The sequence below is a fragment of the Leptodactylus fuscus genome, chromosome 7 (assembly GCF_031893055.1).
Source record: "Leptodactylus fuscus isolate aLepFus1 chromosome 7, aLepFus1.hap2, whole genome shotgun sequence".
In the NCBI taxonomy this organism is placed as follows: Eukaryota; Metazoa; Chordata; class Amphibia; order Anura; family Leptodactylidae; genus Leptodactylus; species Leptodactylus fuscus.
This window is the reverse complement of record NC_134271.1, coordinates 83354554-83376059: the sequence shown is the minus strand read 5'-3', so window position 1 is coordinate 83376059 and position 21506 is coordinate 83354554. Positions and strand designations below refer to the sequence as shown.

The 21506-nt window shown below is 43.2% G+C and overlaps 1 protein-coding gene across 2 annotated transcripts; it reads right to left on the bottom strand.

The window, feature by feature from the left end:
• Positions 1-1193: 1193 nt before the first annotated feature.
• On the bottom strand, positions 1194-20973 carry ZC3H14 (zinc finger CCCH-type containing 14). Of its 2 annotated transcripts, none has more exons than XM_075282371.1 (17): positions 20856-20973; positions 19108-19150; positions 18908-19022; positions 17704-17744; positions 15854-16028; positions 15373-15754; positions 15004-15173; positions 13964-14064; positions 12242-12382; positions 11733-11804; positions 11303-11444; positions 4991-5202; positions 4741-4855; positions 4279-4415; positions 2879-2961; positions 2681-2787; positions 1194-1504 (listed from the first exon to the last, which is right to left on the bottom strand). In XM_075282371.1, exons 1-17 carry the CDS (start codon positions 20889-20891, stop codon positions 1498-1500), a joined length of 2079 nt encoding a protein of 692 aa, XP_075138472.1. In that variant the 5' UTR covers positions 20892-20973; the 3' UTR covers positions 1194-1497. The 2 variants fall into 2 exon arrangements, with proteins under 2 accessions (XP_075138472.1, XP_075138473.1); XM_075282372.1 differs by having other exon boundaries at positions 2879-2958.
• Between the last annotated feature and the right edge of the window lie 533 nt (positions 20974-21506).

Here is a 21506-nt window from a genome sequence, read left to right as displayed (position 1 = left end):
TAACCAAGACGACTGATTAATTAGAGGCAGCAGATTTGTTATTGGGTTCACTGTATAAAGGGGCATTCCCATTCCCATCTCAAGAATCCTATCGATACTGCTAGCTTATGTAAATTGAAGAGTTTTCCTAAATATATTGCTTTAGCAATACTGCTTTGTTTTCCTGCAATGTGAAAATATTCCTTCAATTGTTTACACAGCATTTCTATAGAACCGGACCTGTGTGATAAGACAGGACAAGTGATTTCATTCACTGCTCTCACTGTTATCTACAGCTTTGCCTTCAGCTACTTGCAGTTGTCTATTATCTCTCTATGTAAACACATAGATAACACTGGGTTCACTCTCTACAAGCATGTGCATAATATCTGATCTGCATTTATAATTACATTTCTAGTTACCATAATAAGCATTGTGATACTTCATAGTGTCCTGTTCAGCAAGTGGGGTGAGGTGGCTTTCACTGTTTGATAAGGAATAGAGGAAGTGAGAAGAAAAGACAGCAGGCAAAGCTGCTGAAACAGGAAGATGTGAAAACCCCTTTAAATGATATATTTCTTTACTAGAGATGAGCGAGTACTGTTCAGATCATCCGATCCGAACAGCACGCTCCATAGAAATGAATGGATGCACCTGGTACTTCCGCTTTGACGGCGGCTGGCCGCTTAACCCCCCACGTGCCGGCTACGTCCATTCATTTCTATGCGTGCGTGCTGTTCGGATCGGCTGATCCGAACAGTACTCGCTCATCTCTATTCTTTACCTATTCAGGGGGATTTGGTGCTCGGTATCTACATGCAGCAAGCAAAGTGGCAAATGCTATATATCAGGTTCAGTGGTGGGCATTCACTGTAAAGATAATCTGTCTCTTTAGACAGCCTGAGCCACCATAAAAAATCTGCCACATCTTCACCCTACCTGGTCTAAAGATTAAACATGAATAGTAAATCTGCTCCAGAAGGCAGTGATATTAAAGCACATGTAACAAAACCTTCTGCAAACAAATTTTGGGTTGTATGTAGACCTGAAATACTACTATAACCTGATACTAATATTTCAGCTTATTCTAGTGCTGAGGCACAATAAACAATCCATAATGATTTCCAATCTGTGTTTTCCAGCTGTTGCACAACAACAACTCTCAGAATGCCAAGAAAAGTAAAAATAAAGACATTTATTTGCATTCAATGGACACCAAGAACACAAATGTGTAGTAATCTTCAGGCTGGATTTAGTTACAGTTTTGACTTTTTACAACAAACTTTCAGATCTGATAACTATATAAACTATAGCTTTATATTAAATAATAAAATAAGGAAAAACAGATGTAAGCTTCGCTTTTCCCTGCAGCAAAGTAGAAAACTGCAAGAAGTATAAAACTTGTACCTCACAAAATAAAGTCTAAAATCAATAAAACACTATGTAGCATTTGCTGGTGCCATGCCTAAGACGGTCTTGTGTCCTTAAGGCCAAGGTTGTGGAGTCTGAGCTTCAGTGTCAGTCACTGAGGGGAAATAAACAAAGAGTTAATAAGTACAACTTAAAGGACCTGAACTAGAGATGAAACGTTAGTAGCAGCTGTAATGGGTCACATTGACTGGAGACAGTTATATCAGCTTGGACTACTATGGCTGACTTGTGCACACAGTGTGAGACAAGATCCGCTGTGCCAGAAGCTGCAAGTGGACTGGAAGGGAGTTTAGCACGGCTGCTATGCAAGTAATAGGAGCAGCGCAGCATTACGGCCACTGCATAGCAGGGGTTCCGGAGAATTAATGCATCACTCCTATTACTGGAATAGGCGGGGTACTACCTGTTCACTAGCAGCTTTTGGCACCGAGAGGCTCCTAGAACAGCTGATCTGCGCAGGGCTGGGTGTTAGACCTTGGCAGATCGCACACTGATGGCCTATCCTTTGGATACGTCATTAGTATAAAAAATAAGTTCGAGGCTGTAAAACCTTTTAAAGGCCCAAGCCCATGTTGATGCTCAGCACAGCTTTCATTTCTTAAAGGGAGTCTATCAACAGAACCCAACATATCAACATCCCTGCAGATTGGGTCAAGTGGCCCTCACTTAAATAGGGTTTTCCCCTTGTGAATTGATGCAAAGATGCAAATGAGCTCATTGGAACAATAACAGTATGGCCTCTTATCTCTTTGCTTCGAGAGCTCATCTGCATATTGACAAAAACAGCAACATCTTGACAACAGAGGCATCAACTCACAAGCGGAAAACACTGATTCAGGTGACCCAAATGGATCTGCTAAGTTCTGGTGACTCCCTTTAAAAATGAAAGCTGTGTTATCACTGGTTTCTAAGGGCAACTAAACCAGGTTATCCTTTAGATCGTTTAGTAAATCTGCCCCAATACGTGGGGAAGGGGTCGGGTGAGAAGAATCACAGCAATTCTGCCATTTTTTGCATTCTAAATGTACTCCATTTACCTCAGGGCACAATAGAAATATGTCTAGTATTACATTTCACATAAGAAATCTGATGTCATTTTAGGAATTAGCCATATGAGGCTTTTGTTAATTGAACCATTTTGGAATCCATATAACTTCCTGATTAAAGGGGCAGTGTCCCTTGAGTGTAGAGAATACATTGTAGAGAGTAATAACTTTATTATATAACAGCACCAGCTTCTCTCTACACTTTTGAAGAAAAGGATTTTTACCTGGCTTGATTCCGAGTCCATGTTAGAGCGTGTCGGGGAGGGACAGGAATTGTAGGGTGATAAAACTCACAATCTGGGCGCGTGCAGTGATTGCTGAACCTGCAGTGCTGAGCCCCGCAACAAAAAGAAAATGACGTGAGTAATGTTTCAGATCTTGATGGACTAAGTGGTTATAAGCTATAAAGCAGTCACAGTTACCTTGGGGTGATAGAATGGACACTCTGTCTTCTTACAAGCTGGGAAGTAGCGACACTGCTGCACCACAGGCGGAATATGTGCTACTGGAGACAAGAGGAGCCCTGGTCATTCAATAGCAAATAACATTTCATATGGGAAAGTGTCCCATTCAGAAGATCAGATAGAAAGGTTTACTAAACGGTGAGCTGCTGAAATCATCGCACACCCATACTGCCTGATCCTCCAACCTGATCTCAAGGCTTCTAATAAGAAGACACGAGGACGCCCTCCATTAGCAATGCCTTATCCAAAAGACTACAAGTTAAAGGCTATTGAAACTATCTTCTCAGGTCATGTAAAATCACCAACAGAGAAACTTAATAGTTTCAATTACCATTTCCTATAGTTTTGCTTCTGCGGCTACTATGCAGAGGGTGACTTCATAGTAACAGACTACAAACAAACCGGTGAAGTCTGATTCTACAGTCTTACGCCTCTCTATCTATATTTCTATAATATGTAAGTTAGTAGGTAAAGGAGAAAAAGTATGAGGTTACATACATTGTCTGTTACCCTACAGAAAGAGGGAGATTCCTCAAGATTGACGCCAGCTTTGATCTCTCCTGTGCTGGAGGATAAATTAGAAACATCTCCTGTCCTAGTCTACATATGAGCTACAACCTACACAAGTTTCTGGAGTGAATTATAGTAAATCTGCAGGGCTGCGGGATGAGGTACCCTCAACCCAATAAGTGTGACAAACACACCTTTCAGATAAGAGGCATGGCGGAGAAAACATTCCAATAAACTCATGCAGCTAAAAGTAATAAAGCCCCCTCCATAGTCTGCACTGAAGTTGTAGAAAGAAAATGAAGACGTATTAATCTGCATGTATTAAGACAATTAAAAAACATGGACTTTAAATACTGAAAGAAAGATATAGAACCCTGTAACATTATCCCACAAGTGTGACATGGCAATGCATAGAATGAAAAGTCATTAAGATGTTACACTATATCCTACATATAGGGAGCTACATTGCTTTGCATCTGGCATGACTACACAATGCATTCCATGTGAAACCGCCCGCTCATTGTCACAGATCCCTCATAGATTTTAGTTTATTCTGTGAACCATAAAAATGGCCAAAAATAAGATATGCCTCATGTCTTTGCGAGTGGTCAATGAAAACAAAAAGCAGACATCTGAACAGGCCCACAGGAATGCATTCATTTTAGTCACCAAGCCAATTTTGACATGCATGTGAATTATGCTAAGAGACAAGTGACAAAAGACAAGATGTCAGAGACTGTCACAGTGAGGTCGTCTTGTCAATCTTAAGAAGCCTGCTTCAGACTGTCCAATCGTTGCCACAGTCTACTATGTATATAATGGCTGATGTATCAATACTGAAGACTCACCTGGTTTAACTAGAGGTGCAGGCATCCGTCTGCTGGCATGGGTGTAAGGACAGTCGGCCTTAGTACACTTTGCATCAAATTTACAATTTGGATGTATGAAAAAGCATTTCTCTGCAAAGCGGCACTTGGGAAAAGCTCTGGAGGAAAGGAAGAAGAAACCTGAGTAAGTTCTGCAGCAGCCACAATCCTCAAGTCTCATACAGATATAATTGCTGCTGCCCTATGGGGTGAACTGGTGCTCCTAAGGTTATATTGAAGAGAGGTGCTTATTGTAAAGTCCCAAGAGTATATCCACCATGGATAGCAGGAGGGGAAAATTTGCTTATGTATTATTTTCCCCCGGTGAATCCCTGTAAAGATGTAATATTCTGAAGGAGAAGGAGGCTAGCTGATACTGTTCAGCAGACATTTCCCCTCCTCCTTATGTGAGGAAGTAAATAGGATTATGCAGGCGGCACTTACTTGCAGGGTGTTGTGGGATGGTGATAGGTGCAGCGTTCTGCATTTTTACATGCCGGCCAGTACTTGCAGCGCTCTGGGATCTTCGCCTTCGTTGGAACATCGCTCGGCTCTACAACTGGTGAATGGTAAAAGATGTTACAATGAAAGAGTGTTTAGTCTACTAAGATGCACTGTGCATATTCTTCCTTGTTTCATAGTGCACCTTTATATCCATAGCTGTATATACGTATAACCCTACAGTATGTCATACCATTTGTGCTAGTAGGATCCTGTAGCATGGGGAAGCCCGGCTCTGTCCTGCTCAAGGTATTATATGGCTCTGGATAATTCTCTCCCTGCTCTGAGTAACACATTGGCTCTTCCTCTGGTTCTTGGTCGGAAACATATCCTGGGGGGCTGGGAACCCCTTCTAAAGTTACTATAAATTTTGGACTTGGAGGTTTGTCAGGCACCACACATTCCCTAAAAAAAAAGAACAGATGAAATATGTACTGCTTTATATTGGACTACATACATACATACATACATTAAAGAACTACTTTGTTACCAATCCTGCTGTCTGACACTCATGTCAATACATAAAGCATCCCTTTAAGCTGTGCTGACCTTCATAAATATTAGTTGCTAACTATATGCAGCAATCATTTAGTGTTAATAGGAAAAAAAAACTATTGAGTGAAATTCCATGCTTTACGAGAGAGAGAGAGATTTCTGTATTTTCATGACTGTGAAAACTGTAGATTCACACTGAAGGCATCAAAACTATGAAATAACATGTGGAATTAGAAACAAAAAAGTGTGAAACAAATGAAAATCTGTCTTATATTCTAGGTTCTTCAAAGTAGATATCAGACTGACAAATGTACTGAAACATAACCTTTATTTAACATGCCATAGAGGCTAAAATAAAACACGCCCCTCCATTTATATTAGACCTGATGAAAAATAAACACCCAGTGAGTCTTATGCAACGGCCCGTATATGGAAGGCAACCTGATATATAGCTACCTCTCCAACCCCTCGGTGTGGTATAAGATGAAAACCTACACCCTGCAATTAGTCAATAACTTTGTACCACTGAGCGTAAAAGATATAGCTTCAGGAGCTATGCCCCCCTCCTGGGCCAGTGAATGTTAGCTATAGCCCAACGATAGGGGAAGTGTTCCAGCCAGATTTCTGCAGGCTAACAAAAAATTTAAAAAAATTTTTCCTTTTTTTTTTTTTTTTCCGGCTCTTATTCAGACATGGCTCGGCTCAACGCGTTTCACCTGCTTCCCACAGACTCATCAGGAGCTGACTGAGCTATCATAAGATGATTACTGCCTTCCTACAAAATCTAACACTGCCCATGATGTGCGGTTAAAACCACATTTCCCAAGGCACTGATGGTGTGCCCCAGTACTAGCAGAGTAGCTGACGTCTAGCCTCTATGCTCGCACAGATTTAAAGTGCCGAGACCTGAGGCCACGCCCACCCAATCGCCAACGAGCCGGCCAGACAACCAATCAGCCTCACCATCACCTGACCAGCCCCCCCCCCCCCTCCAAGGGGCTTGCCTCTATTCCCACACGAATCAGCTGATGTAGGAATCATGTGACCGCTCCTGAAGGTTACCAGAGCCGGTCATAATAGACAGAAGAATCCCCATAAACCGTAAGACTAAACCCAAAATCCAAAAAAGCCATCTCCCCCCACCCCAGAGTGTAAACAAGAAACAGAACAACCCCAATGAGGCACCAACCACAGATCATCTGCCATTCTGTTTCAATAGAGACTCAACACTATTAACCACATACATACAAATTCCATATGGACAATGTCGCACCTTCAAGCACCAACACCATTGACGCATCTTCCACATCACAGTTTACCATCCCAGATCAGGTATGTATCAGACATATACAGGGTGTCCCAAAAAAATGTATACACATTTTAGCAGCTGATAACTCAATTATTTATTCTTTCTTTACAGACTGAACCCATTAACCCATTTTAGAATAAATTTCCTTTCTTCAAAGTCAAGTCTGTATGCCATCACTCGGTTTAATGGGTTCAGTCTGTGAAGAAAGAAAAAATAATTGAGTTATCAGCTGCTAAAATGTGTATACATTTTTTGGGACACCCTGTATATATGCTTTGCACACTCTTGGCATTCTCTTGATGAGCTTCAAGAGGTAGTCACCGGAAATGGTCTTCCAACAGTCTTGAAGGAGTTCCCAGAGATGCTTAGCACTTGTTGGCCCTTTTGCCTTCACTCTGCGGTCCAGCTCACCCCAAACCATCTCGATTGGGTTCAGGTCTGGTGACTGTGGAGGCCAGGTCATCTAGCATAGCTCCCCATTACTCTCCTTCTTGGTCAAATAGCCCTTACACAGCCTGGAGGTGTTTGGAGTCATTGTCCTGTTGAAAAATAAATGATGGTCCAACTAAACGCAAACGGATGGAATTGCATGCCGCTGCAAGATGCTGTGGTAGCCATGTTGGTTCAGTATTCCTTCAATTTTGACTAAATCCCCAACAGTGTCACCAGCAAAGCACCCCCACACCATCACACCTCCTCCTCCATGCGTCACATTGGGAACCAGGCATGTAGAGTCCATCCATCCACCTTTTTTTGCGTTGCACAAAGACATGGTGGTTGGAACCAAAGATCCCAAATTTGGACTCATCAGACCAAAGCACAGATCTCCACTGGTCTAATGTCCATTCCTTCTGTTCTTTAGCCCAAACAAGTCTCTTCTGCTTGTTGCCTGTCCTTAGGTTTTCTAGCAGCTATTTTACCATGAAGGCCTGCTGCACAAAGTCTCCTCTTAACAGTTGTTGTAGAGATGTGTCTGCTGCTAGAACTCTGTGTGGCATTGACCTGGTTTCTAATCTGAGCTGATGTTAACCTGCGATTTCTGAGGCTGGTGACTCGGATGAACTTATCCTCCGCAGCAGAGGTGACTCTTGGTCTTCCTTTCCCGGGCCGGTCCTCATGTGAGCCAGTTTCTTTGTAGCGCTTTGATGGTTTTTGCAACTGTTCTTGGGGACACTTTCAAAGTTTTCCCAATTTTTCGGACTGACTGACCTTCATTTCTTAAAGTAATGATGGCCACTTGTTTCTCTTTACTTAGCTGCTTTTTTCTTGCCATAATACACATTCTAACAGTCTATTCAGTAGGACTATCAGCTGTGTATCCACCTGACTTCTGCACAACACAACTGATGGTCCCAACCCCATTTATAAGGCAAGAAATTCTACTTATTAAACCTGACAGGACACACCTGTGAAGTGAAAACCATTTCTGGTGACTACCTCTTGAAGCTTATCAAGAGAATGCCAAGAGTGTGCAAAGCAGGAATCAAAGCAAAAGCTACTTTGAAGAACCTAGAATATAAGACAGATTTTCAGTTGTTTCACATTTTTTTGTTAAGTATATAATTCCACACGTGGTAATTCATAGTGTTGATGCCTTCAGTTCAGTACAGTCCTATGAAAAAGTTTGGGCACCCCTATTAATCTTAATCATTTTTTGTTCTAAATATTTTGGTGTTTGCAACAGCCATTTCAGTTTGATATATCTAGTAACTGATGGACACAGTAATATTTCAGGATTGAAATGAGGTTTATTGTACTAACAGAAAATGTGCAATATGCATTAAACCAAAATTTGACCGGTGCAAAAGTATGGGCACCCTTATCATTTTATTGATTTGAATTCCCCTAACTACTTTTTACTGACTTACTGAAGCACAAAATTGGTTTTGTAACCTCAGTGAGCTTTCAACTTCATAGCCAGATGTATCCAATCATAAGAAAAGGTATTTAAGGTGGCCAATTGCAAGTTGATCTCCTATTTGAATCTCCTCTGAAGAGTGGCATCATGGGCTACTCAAAACAACTCTCAAATGATCTGAAAACAAAGATTGTTCAACATAGTTGTTCAGGGGAAGGATACAAAAAGTTGTCTCAGAGATTTAACCTGTCAGTTTCCACTGTGAGGAACATAGTAAGGAAATGGAAGACCACAGGGACAGTTCTTGTTAAGCCCAGAAGTTGCAGGCCAAGAAAAATATCAGAAAGGCAGAGAAGAAGAATGGTGAGAACAGTCAAGGACAATCCACAGACCACCTCCAAAGAGCTGCAGCATCATCTTGCTGCAGATGGTGTCACTGTGCATCGGTCAACTATACAGCGCACTTTGCACAAATAGAAGCTGTATGGGAGAGTGATGAGAAAGAAGCCGTTTCTGCACGTACGCCACAAATAGAGTTGCCTGAGGTATGAAAAAGCACATTTGGACAAGGCAGCTTCATTTTGGAAACAAAAATTGAGTTGTTTGGTTATAAAAAAAAGGTGTTATGCATGGCGTCCAAAAAGAAACAGCATTCCAAGAAAAACACATGCTACCCACTGTAAAATTTGGTGGAGGTTCCATCATGCTTTGGGGCTGTGTGGCCAATGCCGGCACCGGGAATCTTGTTAAAGTTGAGAGTCGCATGGATTCCACTCAGTATCAGCAGATTCTTGAGAATAATGTTCAAGAATCAGTGACGAAGTTGAAGTTACGCCGGGGATGGATATTTCAGCAAGACAATGATCCAAAACACCGCTACAAATCCTCAGGCATTCATGCAGAGGAACAATTACAATGTTCTGGAATGGCCATCCCAGTCCCCAGACCTGAATATCATTGAACATCTGTGGGATGATTTGAAGCGGGCTGTCCATGCTCGGCGACCATCTAACTTAACTGAACTTGAATTGTTTGTCCAAAATACCTTTATCCAGGATCCAGGAACTGATTAAAAGCTACAGGAAGCGACTAGAGGCTGTTATCTTTGCAAAAGGAGGATCTACTAAATATTAATGTCACTTTTCTGTTGAGGTGCCCATACTTTTGCACCAGTCAAATTTTGGTTTAATGCATATTGCACATTTTCTGTTAGTACAATAAACCTCATTTCAATCCTGAAATATTACTGTGTCCATCAGTTATTAGATATATCAAACTGAAATGGCTGTTATAAACACCAAAATATTTAGAACTAAAAATGATTAAGATTAATAGGGGTGCCCAAACTTTTTCATAGGACTGTATATATATTAGCTGGGGCTGGAGCTCAGCCAATCAGGAAGCTTCAAAGCAGCAATAGAAACCCTGAAAGCAAAAGCCTGCAGAACCTTCTACGCCATCAGAAGACAACTGTACCACCTCAAACCACCGGTGAGGGTCTGGCTGAAGATATTTGACGCAGTCATCTCCCCGATCCTTTTCTATGGCAGTGAGGTTTGGGGCCCAGCCACCTACCCAGACCAGTCAAAGTGGGATTCCAGCCCAACAGAGAACTTCCACCTGGAGTTCTGCATATACCTGCTCCATGTCCATCGCAACACCACCAACATAGCCTGCAGGGCAGAGCTAGGCAGACTCCCCCTATGGCTTACCATACAGAAGTGGGCGCTAGCTTTCCAGGCACACATCCAGGTGAGCAAGCCCGACTCCTACCACCACCAAGCCTGGCTAAGCCACCCGAGCAAACCAGACATTCAACAACCAAACAACAGCCAACCACCAAACCAAAAACACCAACAGATGATAACCAAGGCCGAGATAAAGGCGACCACGGAGGCAAACAGAGAGCGGTACATTGAAGAATGGAAAAACGAAATAAATAACTCCAAGAAACTCACCGTGTACCAATCCCTACAAAGGGACTACACCATGGCCACCTACCTGGAGAGAATACGCCACCCCAAACACAAACAGACCCTGAGCCGGTACAGACTGAGCGCCCACAACCTAGAGATAGAGACGGGGCGATACAGGCAGACGTACAAGCCACGGGAGAACAGACTGAGCCAGCACTGTGACCAGGGGGCCCTAGAAGACGAGACCCACTTCCTGCTACACTGCACCAAATACTCAGCTGTGAGGGCCGTCTACTACCAAAGACTCTCTGCCCACATCCCAGACTTCATATCTGCAGACGAGAAGAGGAAACTCTACATCCTACTGGGAGAAGAAGAGGCCACTGTGGAGATCGCTGCCCAATACGTGTCCAGCTGTCACCAAACAAGAGGAAGATGAGACTCCATGGACTGTTATATTTATCCCAATACACCCGCCCCACCCCCACCTCCAACCCCCCCACATAGCAGTCACCAACGAAGAGGAAGATGAGACTCCATGGACTGTTATATTTATCCCAATACACCCGCCCCACCCCACCCCCACCTTCAACCCCACCCCCCCATATAGCGGTCACCAACGAAGAGGAAGATGAGACTCCATGGACTGTTATAACCCAAACCACCCCCCCATACCCCCCCACCCACTTTACTAGCTTTGGCAATGCCAAATACCTATTCGGACGTGCCAATAAAGCATTTTTGATTTGATTTGTGTGTGTGTGTGTGTATATATATATATATATATATATATATATATATATATATATATATATATATATACACACACACACACACACACACACACACACACACACACACTAATATATATATACTGTGCTTTGAGGTGCTGGGGGACTCTGGATGGGAGGTCTACATCTCAAATACCTGGGCTGGATTAATCGTCCGGACTGAAGCTGGCCCTCCGTTGTTGTGGGCATTCCTTGGACTACAGGCTCTTTGGTGACTTTTGGTCTCTTGAGGATGAAGGAACGGCTGTCAACAGGTCTGAGTTTCTCCAACTCTTCCTCTGATAAAGTAGCACAAAGAACGTAAAAAAACCCCCCAAATCTCCAGCACAACATACATATCATAATAATGACTTAAATGTAACAAAGTGATCATTTACTGTAGAAAAACCTCACAAATCATCTTCTAACAAAGTATAGTTTGTGGACAACAGATACTAATGTAAGCCTAGAAAGTTACATGTCAACTTTTGACAGATGTTGCAAAACACAATGTGTAAGTACCCAGACTGTGTACACAAACACACTACACTCCGTACCAAACATAAAAATGTGGATAATTTTGATACCTTGTCCCCAGAGCTGTGCTTCATGAGAGGGATCAGGTTGAAGTCTTGAGAGGACATCCATTCTACGTTGTTCTGCAGAAACAAAACCACCACTATGTAAGAAATAAGACTCTGAATGGCACACGGCAAATGGGGAGGCTTCCTCCACCTTCAGGAAAAGTCAGAATGATTTTCGTATGTAACAAGATTTCCATTCACTGTTTGCAAGCAGAGATGCAGTGAGTTGCTGATGCAAGGGTATTTTAAAGAGTTACAGAAATGTACACTGTGCATTGTTCATAAGACAGGACAAGCCTTTATTTCTGTACCACACCAAACCATACACACTTATGGAGTATTATCAAAAACTTGTAACTGGACCATGCAGGTATTAGAGTCTAGTTACTCAGGGCAGATGTTCTGCAGAAACTTCTGCAACTTTCCAATTCATGCAAACAGGATTTGCTTAATTCATGTTCTTGCCACATAAACAATCCCTTTAAGATGTATGGCATGGTGTGCGAGTGTACCTGGCATAGTGTCCATTGCAGGTGGTTCTTCAGGCTCTTCTTGGTAACGCAGCATGGAAGCTCGGCTTTTCTGCAGGATCAGCTCCTCCTCAGGTAAATAACGGGTTCGTGGAGCAACAGGCACTGTCTGCTTTGGTGGAGCTTTAGGGGTTACAGAAATAATGAATAAACAGGAGATATTGACAGCAGATGTGACCGGAGCGCATGTACAATAAACATCCATATTGACTCCTTAACTCCCCTCAACCACCCTACTAGTTATCCAGAACTGTGCTCAGCAGTGCTATGAGTATAGGAAAAGTGCTTGGCTGATGCTAATAGGAGAAAAAAACTACTGGAATAAACAAATACGAAACAGCGCCCAACTTTTCATCTTGGATCTATAAAAACACAGTCCAATCATATTAATGTGACCACTGTCTACTTTTGACGTCAACCAATCGCAGAAGGCACGTGTCATCAGCCATTTGGGTGCACTCATCATTATGGAAGGCACGATGGATCAACACAAGTATGCATCTATCCTTGCGGACCATGTTCACCCCTACATGCGAAATGTTTTTCCTCAGGATGATGGCATCTACCAGCAGGACAATGCGACGTGTCATAAAGCTCGCAGTGTACATACGTGGTTTGAGGAGCACCAGGATGAGTTTACCGTACTCCCTTGGCCAGCAAATTCCCCGGACTTGAACCCAATCGAGAATCTCTGGGACCACCTGGATCGGGTTGTTCGTGCCATGGATGCTCAACCGTGTAACCTAGCGCACCTGGCCACGACACTGGAGTTGGCATGGCTCAACATCCCAGTGAACATCACCACAACATCCCCTCTCTTCCTGCACGTCTCGCCGCGGTCCGCTCTGCCAAAGGTGGTTATTCTGGATTCTGACAGGTGGTCACATTAATGTGACTGGACTGTGTACTTGCGGATGGAGGGTGCTGCCCCTGTCTTCCTCTTCCTGTGCCCCGATGCCTTTCCTCCATGTCCCCCACGCCTTTGTGTTGCCCCACACTGCTCACCATTAATACCCATGCTGCCCTCATACTCCTCCAATTTTACCTACTTTTTACACTCGCACAGAAGTACAGTAAAATAATGCTTTCTGACGGCAGCCACCACTAGGGGGAGCTTGTACCTTAACTGCCCTTTCACTGTTGGTAAACATGAAAACCTGAACTTGACACTTGGATGCTATATAGTGTGCTGTGCCTCCAGCTGCCAAAGATGCCATTCTTTGGCACAAACTACCTATCAACAAATGAATGAAATAAAACGCTGTGGCAAGATACCCAGGAGGACCCCACTGCTGACACAGAGACACAAAAAAGCTAGACAGCAGTTTGCTAAAATGTAAATGAGCAAGCCAAAAGCTGGAAAATGTCTTGTGGACAGAAGAGACCAAGATAGTGCTTTTTGGTAAAACATATAATTCTACTGTTGTTGTTTTTCTGCCTCTGGCACTGAGTGCAAGGCATCATGAAATAAGAAGATTACCAAAGGATTTGGGGTGGCAATGAAGGGCCCAGTATCAGAAAGCTGGGTTTGTCACCAGTGGATTTTGCGTTAATGGTGGCACAAGTATTAAATAGCATCATATACATAAAATCTATTCAAAAGTAGTTTTCCAACAGTCTATATGTACTGTGTGTGCACAAAGGCATTCAATGTGTCTACAATGGTCCTCTGCACCACACGTAAGGGCAAGTGAGCCTTATTACCTGTAGAGTAATTTGTTGTCTTTGTGATGGATTCCTGGGCTTCAGATATGGCTTTCAGAATAAGGTTCTTGTTAGCTTGTTTTGAGGGAGGTAGGGTAGGCCTAAGAAATAACAAGACATACAGTCAATATCCTATTTACATTACAGATTTAAGACACCTCCTTCGGATCTTAAAAGGGTTGTCCAGTATAATCCATTTTTTGATAGGAATCTGGAGGAAGGTGAAAAAAACAAAAAAGAAAACCCACACTCATGTATCCAGAGTTCCCCGGTGTTTCCCACCACGGTCCAGTGTCTTGTAGTTGGCAGAAATCCCTGCCGCATGTGACCACTGATTGACCTCAGCAGTCATGTGCGGCGAGGACTTCAACCAAAACAAGATACTGGAGTAGCAGGACTTGAACCACAGTGGGAGACACCGGAGCACCGTCAACAGGCGAGTATGGGGGTTTTTTTTGGTTTTTTTTTTACCTTTCTCAGCCTCATATAAAAAAACGGGTTATCCTGGACAATCCCTGTAAGTTTAGTGGTATTGATAACCCACAAATAAATGAATGGAGAAAGCCCTGTGCATGCGCAAACACCTATTTAATCTCCACCTGGAATTTGTGACCACATTTAGAACCTTTCTTCCGAAGTCAGGCACGGGTCTAAGAGGTGGGAACCACATCTATCAGACATTTATGGCATATCCCATTTTACAAGCATCTGCTTAATATTGCATAGGTCACTTAGGAACCTGCAAATTAGCTCTCATCATCTGAAGCATGGACACCACAAGATCTCTGAGTGATTCTGTGATATCTAGCAACAAAATGTTATCAGCAGATCATGTAAGCAGAAGAATGGATTGCCTAATGCATCAGAAGGTCTCCACCAATTTGCCTTGGTCCTTAACAAATATATTGTGCTAAACCAAGGGCAGAGACAAAAGGATCGCTATCTATGAATGGACTACTCCTCATACCTCACACTAGGTATTAAACAGTGTTGTAGGTTTTCCTGAAAAATTTCTGTAGAAGCTCCAAAGATTTAGTTACCTCCTCTCTGGCCGTGATGGCACAGAGACACTACTGGATAAACCAGCTGCCCGAGACAAGTCATCCTCCTCTTCATCTTCCTCTTCTTCCTCCTGCACATCTTCAGCAAGTTTCTTCACTTTCACCACAGAACTGGCCACTGGGATCTTCCTCTTGCGTGAACTATCACCCTACAACAAATAGAGGTTAGAAAGTAGATAAGGACCAATTAGGGAATAATAGTGGGATATTTCTGGAAGTAGCCTGAATTATCTGTCATAAATCTGCTGTTACTGGAAAGAGTCACATGAAGCATGGAAAAGTGTGAGCGCAGTTCTGTAGTTTGAAAGAAGATGTAATTCAGAATACAGTACAGGATAAGTAACTAACCTCCCGTGCTGCCCTCTCCATGGAGGACATGTAGATCTCCTCAGCGGGGCTCATATCCTGAGGGTTACCCTTTGGTCTTGTTGGCTGGCTGGTGTTCTGCAGTAGTCTATGTATGCTGCTTCCCTCAGTAACCTGGTAAACACTCTGGCTACTTCCAGGGGGCCTGTACAGAGGAGCTGCAGGTCGAATGGTTCTGTTATTGGAGGACGCAGCTGGCCTTTTCCTGGCAAACAGTGGATTTTCATGTCCATAGCTCAAATCATCATTAAATGGATCATCAGAGTCCAGTTTGATATCAATAACTGCCTCGGAGGGGGAGAATTCATATATGGGCTTTACTGCAGAGGTAAGGCGTGCGGCTGTGCCAACATCAGAAGCGACTCTAGTATTAAAAAAAAAAAAAAATCTCAATGTTAGAATGAATGTGGAGTATAAGAGGCCATAGCGATGGATGACCCTGCACTCACATCCATTAACATACCTGACATCCGCAGAGCGCTGAACTCGTAGGTCACCAGAGGTCAAGCTGTGAAGTCTCTCCTGGCGAGGTGGTGGAGCTTCTCTCCCAGTATCCTCTCTGTACTGTGGTAAACTTTTCAGGGGAGGCATGCTACTATTGAAAATTATGGCCTCTGATGCTTTCAGGCTATTGCTTTCTGACCAAAGAAAAGAAAAAAGAAAATCACAGCCAGCACATCCCTGGATTATGAGACAGACCCACACGTAGTTGATCTGGTACAGTAGGAGGAAAGCACAAACAAATACAAGCGTTGTGTGTTCACTACTGGCTGTCATTTACTTAAAGAGGACCTTTCATGTCCTCATGAAAGTATGGTTTTATATACAGCTAAAAAGTTGACATTGCGCTGAATTCCTCATACACTGAGCAATGAGGAACACCCTTCTGACAGTAGGGAGATATCAGTGTCAAAACTAACGGCACTGATATCTCCTCCACCAGGGCTCATACCAGGAAAGCCAACATGGCGCTGAATTAAGCTCACCGTCAGTTTTCTAGCGGTAGATAAAATGGCACTATCATGAGGACATGAAAGATCTTCTATAAACAAGCAGTTCCAGGTAATGATCCCAGAACCATGACCTAAACTTCAAAGTCAATTTTGTAGGGATGTCCCCACAACTAATACTTGTGACATTTAAATCTGATACAATACAAACATCTAGTCAGAGGGAACTTGACTTTCTTTTGCAATGACTTTCAGCCTCAATTCCTGGGCAGCTGTCCCATCTCTCAGCCAATGGAATCGAACCCACAGCAACAAATGACAAAGTAGAGGAACAAGTTTAATATTAAAGATGAGCAACTAGTTTGCCATTTCACAAATCTCCTGTTATTATTTTTATTTGCAGGTCACAACCATCTGCAGGACTCCTGAGTGATCTTAAAGAGGACCTTTCACCTCCTGGGGCACAGGCGATTTTATGTACCGCTAGAAAGCCAACAGTTTGCTGAATTCAGCACACTATCGGCCTTCACGTTCTTTGCCTCCGGCGAAGAGCTATTGGTGCCAGTACTGTAGCTCTTCACTGTTAGAAGAGCGTTTCTCACAGTCAGTCAGGAACGCCCTTCCTCACAGTAGTGTTTATAGCTCTGTACTGTGAGAGTAGTGATACTTGTCCATAGACGAGTACTGGGGGGGGGGGGGGGGGGGGCGTTCCTCACCACTCAGCATCATCGCTGGGCAGTAAGGAACACCCTCTCTCCCAATACGGCGCAATAGACGCTACTGTGAGAAAGAGCGTTCCTGAATGACTGTCAGAAACGCCATTCTAACAGTGAAGAGCTACGGTACCGGCACCGATAGCTCTTCAGCGGGGCCACAGAACAGGATAGCCGATAGTGCACTGAATTCACTGCATGTGCCCCAGGAGGTGGAAGGTCCACTTTAAAAGGGTTGTGCCAAGATGGAAAATAATCATCTGCCCACAGGACAAGTGATAACCATCTGATCAGTGGGGTCTGAGAACCCCACCAGCCCTGTTTTGTTTTAATGGAAAGCAGTCAAGCATGTGTACTGTCATTGCTTTCGGCTCTACCAAAGAAAGCTTAATACTGTATTTGGCTTCTCTTAAGCAGTCTGACAGAGAAGACTAGAGAAGCAGAGCGCATAGCTGATCCATTCATACACAGTTATGATTGATGGGTGTACCAGTGATCCCCCTCCCCACACACAAATCAGGTACTTATCACCTATACTGTGGGTAGGAGCTTAAAACGTGGTCCATCCACTTTAAGTAAAGCCCTGAAATATGCAGAAACTGTGAATCTGAGATCTTAGGTAACTATAAGAAAAGTTTTAAACCACAGACCTGGAGTAACAGAGCGCAGCTTATCCAGTACCCCCTGCAGCCTGGAAAACAGGGGAGAGAGAAGGAATTATAATGTCACAGTGTAACAATCAAAAACAATAGGATTTTTGCACATCTCAGGACAGACCTAATACTTAGGATAACAGAGAAATTTGAGCTTTCAATAGGAACCCCACACAGAATTATCTATACATGACGTAACTGTAAAAAAATTCTCAGTTGTGCCAAGTATTAGGCCTGTAGTTTTCAGCCATGGTCCCATTTACTGACCTAAAAAAAGACTGCGGAAAATGATTACAAACTGGAACAATGACCACATGAACGTAGATCAGATGACGAAACAATGCCTGTCTAAAGGGGACACATTCCAGAATAAGCGCTGTGTAACTATTGGTCAAGCAGAAGAATAACATGCTGCACTCCATCGTGTCCTCGCTGTGGGGTTTCTACAACAGTTTTAATCCCACTGACCTTATACACAGACCTGCAAGTCAGTTCCGCATAAACGCAGTACACAACTGCGACTGCTGTAAAATTTCCACTGCTGTCAGAGCCTCCATCTGCAGCCGCAACAGATTTCATAAGAAGTCTAATGCAGCACAAAGGGTTAATCTACCCAGCAGAACTAGAGGTGGGTACAGAAATCACAATACAAGTGTGAACAGATGCCCTTTTTGCTTTATGGCAGAAACTATAATTCAATGAGAAATATACAATTTATTAATCTATAGATTTAAAATCAATACAATTGTCAAAAATTAAAACTGCTGGTAGCGGCTGCACACAAATAGCATAACGCTATTAATACCAACAGTTCTGTAATTCATACTATATGCTCAGGTAAAACAATTTATATGGAAATAGATGGAGAACAATAGCAAAAATCTATAGCAAATACACGAATATTAAATTACCAACCAAATGGAAAAAAACAGCTGCAAGAACAAGGAACAGCCACAACCTCCACCTTGACCCCTAAAGCACGATTTGACCACTGGCTTCCTCTGGGGCTATGTGTATTTTATTATATGTTTTTGGGTTTTATGTGTCCCTAGTACTACTGTGGTATTTAGGAGTTGTCTAAATTATGTAGGCTTAGAATTCAATGAATGAATATGAATATCAGTGATCTGATTGGTTGCCATGATCACATGTCCTGCTTCTCTTTGTGCCAATCCTGCACATGAATTAGAAGTGTGGTTACCAGGTAGTGAATCTGGCCGTGTTGTTCCCCAGGAAGAGGGACAGATCATCCGTCATCTGCTCTTGACTCTTCTTATTTGCCACCATCACCATGATATAATCGGGGAGTTCCTCATCTAAACAACACAGAGAAATGGATGATGGAGGATTCAGTTTACGTTCACAAAGATTTCACATTTTCTTCAAATTTCAAGAACCTACCGACGTATGCGCCAAGCTCCTGCAGCTTTCCTTTAATGGCAGTCTATGGAGAAAACAACAAAACAACTAAATGATCAGGCATTAAAAAGGAACAATAATCTTAAAGTATAGCCCCTAATATATACACATCATCCCACCACTAGTGTATAGCTGACACGTACAGTATAATGGAGGCTGTACACTGCTGACTTGTATGTACATTACTGATAGGTATGCATGTACCCATCTATCAAAGTTAACAGAACCCCACTTACCCCTGTCCCACAGGCCCGATGCCTTGGGGTAACCCTGGATTCTGACCTATCCTTCAAGTCACATATTCAAACCCTCAACACCTCCTGCCGCCTCCAGCTCAAGAACATCCACCCCTTCCTCACCCTGGAAACTACCAAGATGCTCGTCCAGGCCCTCATAATCTCCCGCCTAGACTACTGCAACACCCTCCTCCATGGACTCCCAGCAAACACCCTCACCCCCCTCCAGTCCACCTTAAACTGCGCTGCTCGTTTAATTCACCTCACCCCCCGATCTTCATCGGCTGCTCCCCTCTGCCAGTCCCTCCACTGGCTACCCATTGCCCAGCGTACTGAGTTCAAGCTACTAAGTCTAACATACAAAGCCATCCACAACCTGGCCCCTCCATATATCTCTGAACTAATCTCCCGCTACCCGCCCACACGTAACCTCAGATCCTCCAATGACCTCCTACTCCGCTCTTCTCTCATCTGCTCCTCACACAACCATCTCCAAGATTTCTCTCGTGCATCCCCCATACTCTGGAACTCCTTACCAAGACACATAAGACTGAGCCCCACAATCACAGGCTTCAAGAAGGCCCTGAAGACTCACCTATTCAGGAAGGCCTACAACCTCCAATAACACTATCACCGCACTGCCATCTGTACAGTCCCCCCCTCTCCTTCTGTCTCTATCCCCCTTCCCCCACAGATTGTAAGCCCTCGCGGGCAGGGCCCTCACCCCACTGTGCCAGTCAGTCATTGTTAGTATTATATCCACCTGTATATTCTGTGTATTGTATGTAACCCCCAAATGTAAGGCACCATGGAATTAATGGTGCTATATAAATAAACAACAACAATAATAATGTACAGTATAATGGGGCCCTGTAGACTTCAGAAGTATACAGGCCACCATTATACTGTATATATACATACCTATTAGCAGTGTACAGCCATTATATTGTACATATATACCCATCAGAAGTATACAGGCCACCATTATACTGTATATATACATACCTATTAGCAGTGTACAGCCATTATATTGTACATATATACCCATCAGAAGTGTATAGGCCACCATTATACTGTATATATACATACCTATTAGCAGTGTACAGCCATTATACTGTACATACATACCCATCAGAAGTGTACAGGCCCCTATTATACTGTATATACATACCCATCAGAAGTGTGCAGGCCACCACTATACTGTACATACATACATACTTGTCAGCAGTGTACATCTCCCAAAATATAAATTTCCATAAACAGAGCACAGCCCGTGAATAGACAGTACATATATTCGATATATATACAACACACACATACACATGTGTAAGGGTGTGTAGAGAGCCCAATACATGCATACATACTTACTTACATACATACTTCCATCGCTAACATATAGACCCCTATAAATAAATCTCCCCCTCAGTGCAGTATAGTATAATTCGGGTCAGACCCCTGGTAACCCGATACGTTTCAGGACATGTGGTTACACACCCGGATCTTGCGGCTGATTTCTGTCCCGATCTCCATGGCACCGGCTGAAAAATCCCGGTCGCAGCAAGAACATGCACCGGTTACCGTACAGTTGGGCAGGATAACAGGCCAAGCTGCACAGTGCTTTACCACCGACCAGCATGAGTCACAGCGACACCAGGCGGAGCGGAGGACATACAGCGCCGCTCGCTGCCACTAGTCAGCTGGTACCAGTCCTGCAGAGCGCCCCCTGTTGGAACCTCTTTTTGTTGTCGGTATAATTATGTCCTGACCTAGTCCTGCGCAATGAGCTGATGATTTGTTATAGTGTTTTCCAGTCCGGGGCAATACTGTGTGATATACACAATCTGGGCACCCAAAACCATCATCAATCAATGATATAATGAGAAATTTACAGAAAGTTTCTGATACTACAATCTTTCTAGGGTATTCTGATGAAGACAATCCTTGTCCATATGTACTGTTTGGGTATGTAAGAGGGTTAGCTTTTACTTTGTGGGCCTTGATTATGACACATTACCCTGGTTGGAAGATGACACATAAATGGAGGTGGACACAGGACAGTTCAATAGAGCAGAGCTGATGCACAAATTGTAAGGCTGAGTTTACACTGGGCATTATCTCTGAAGAACTGCATGCATTTTTAATTGT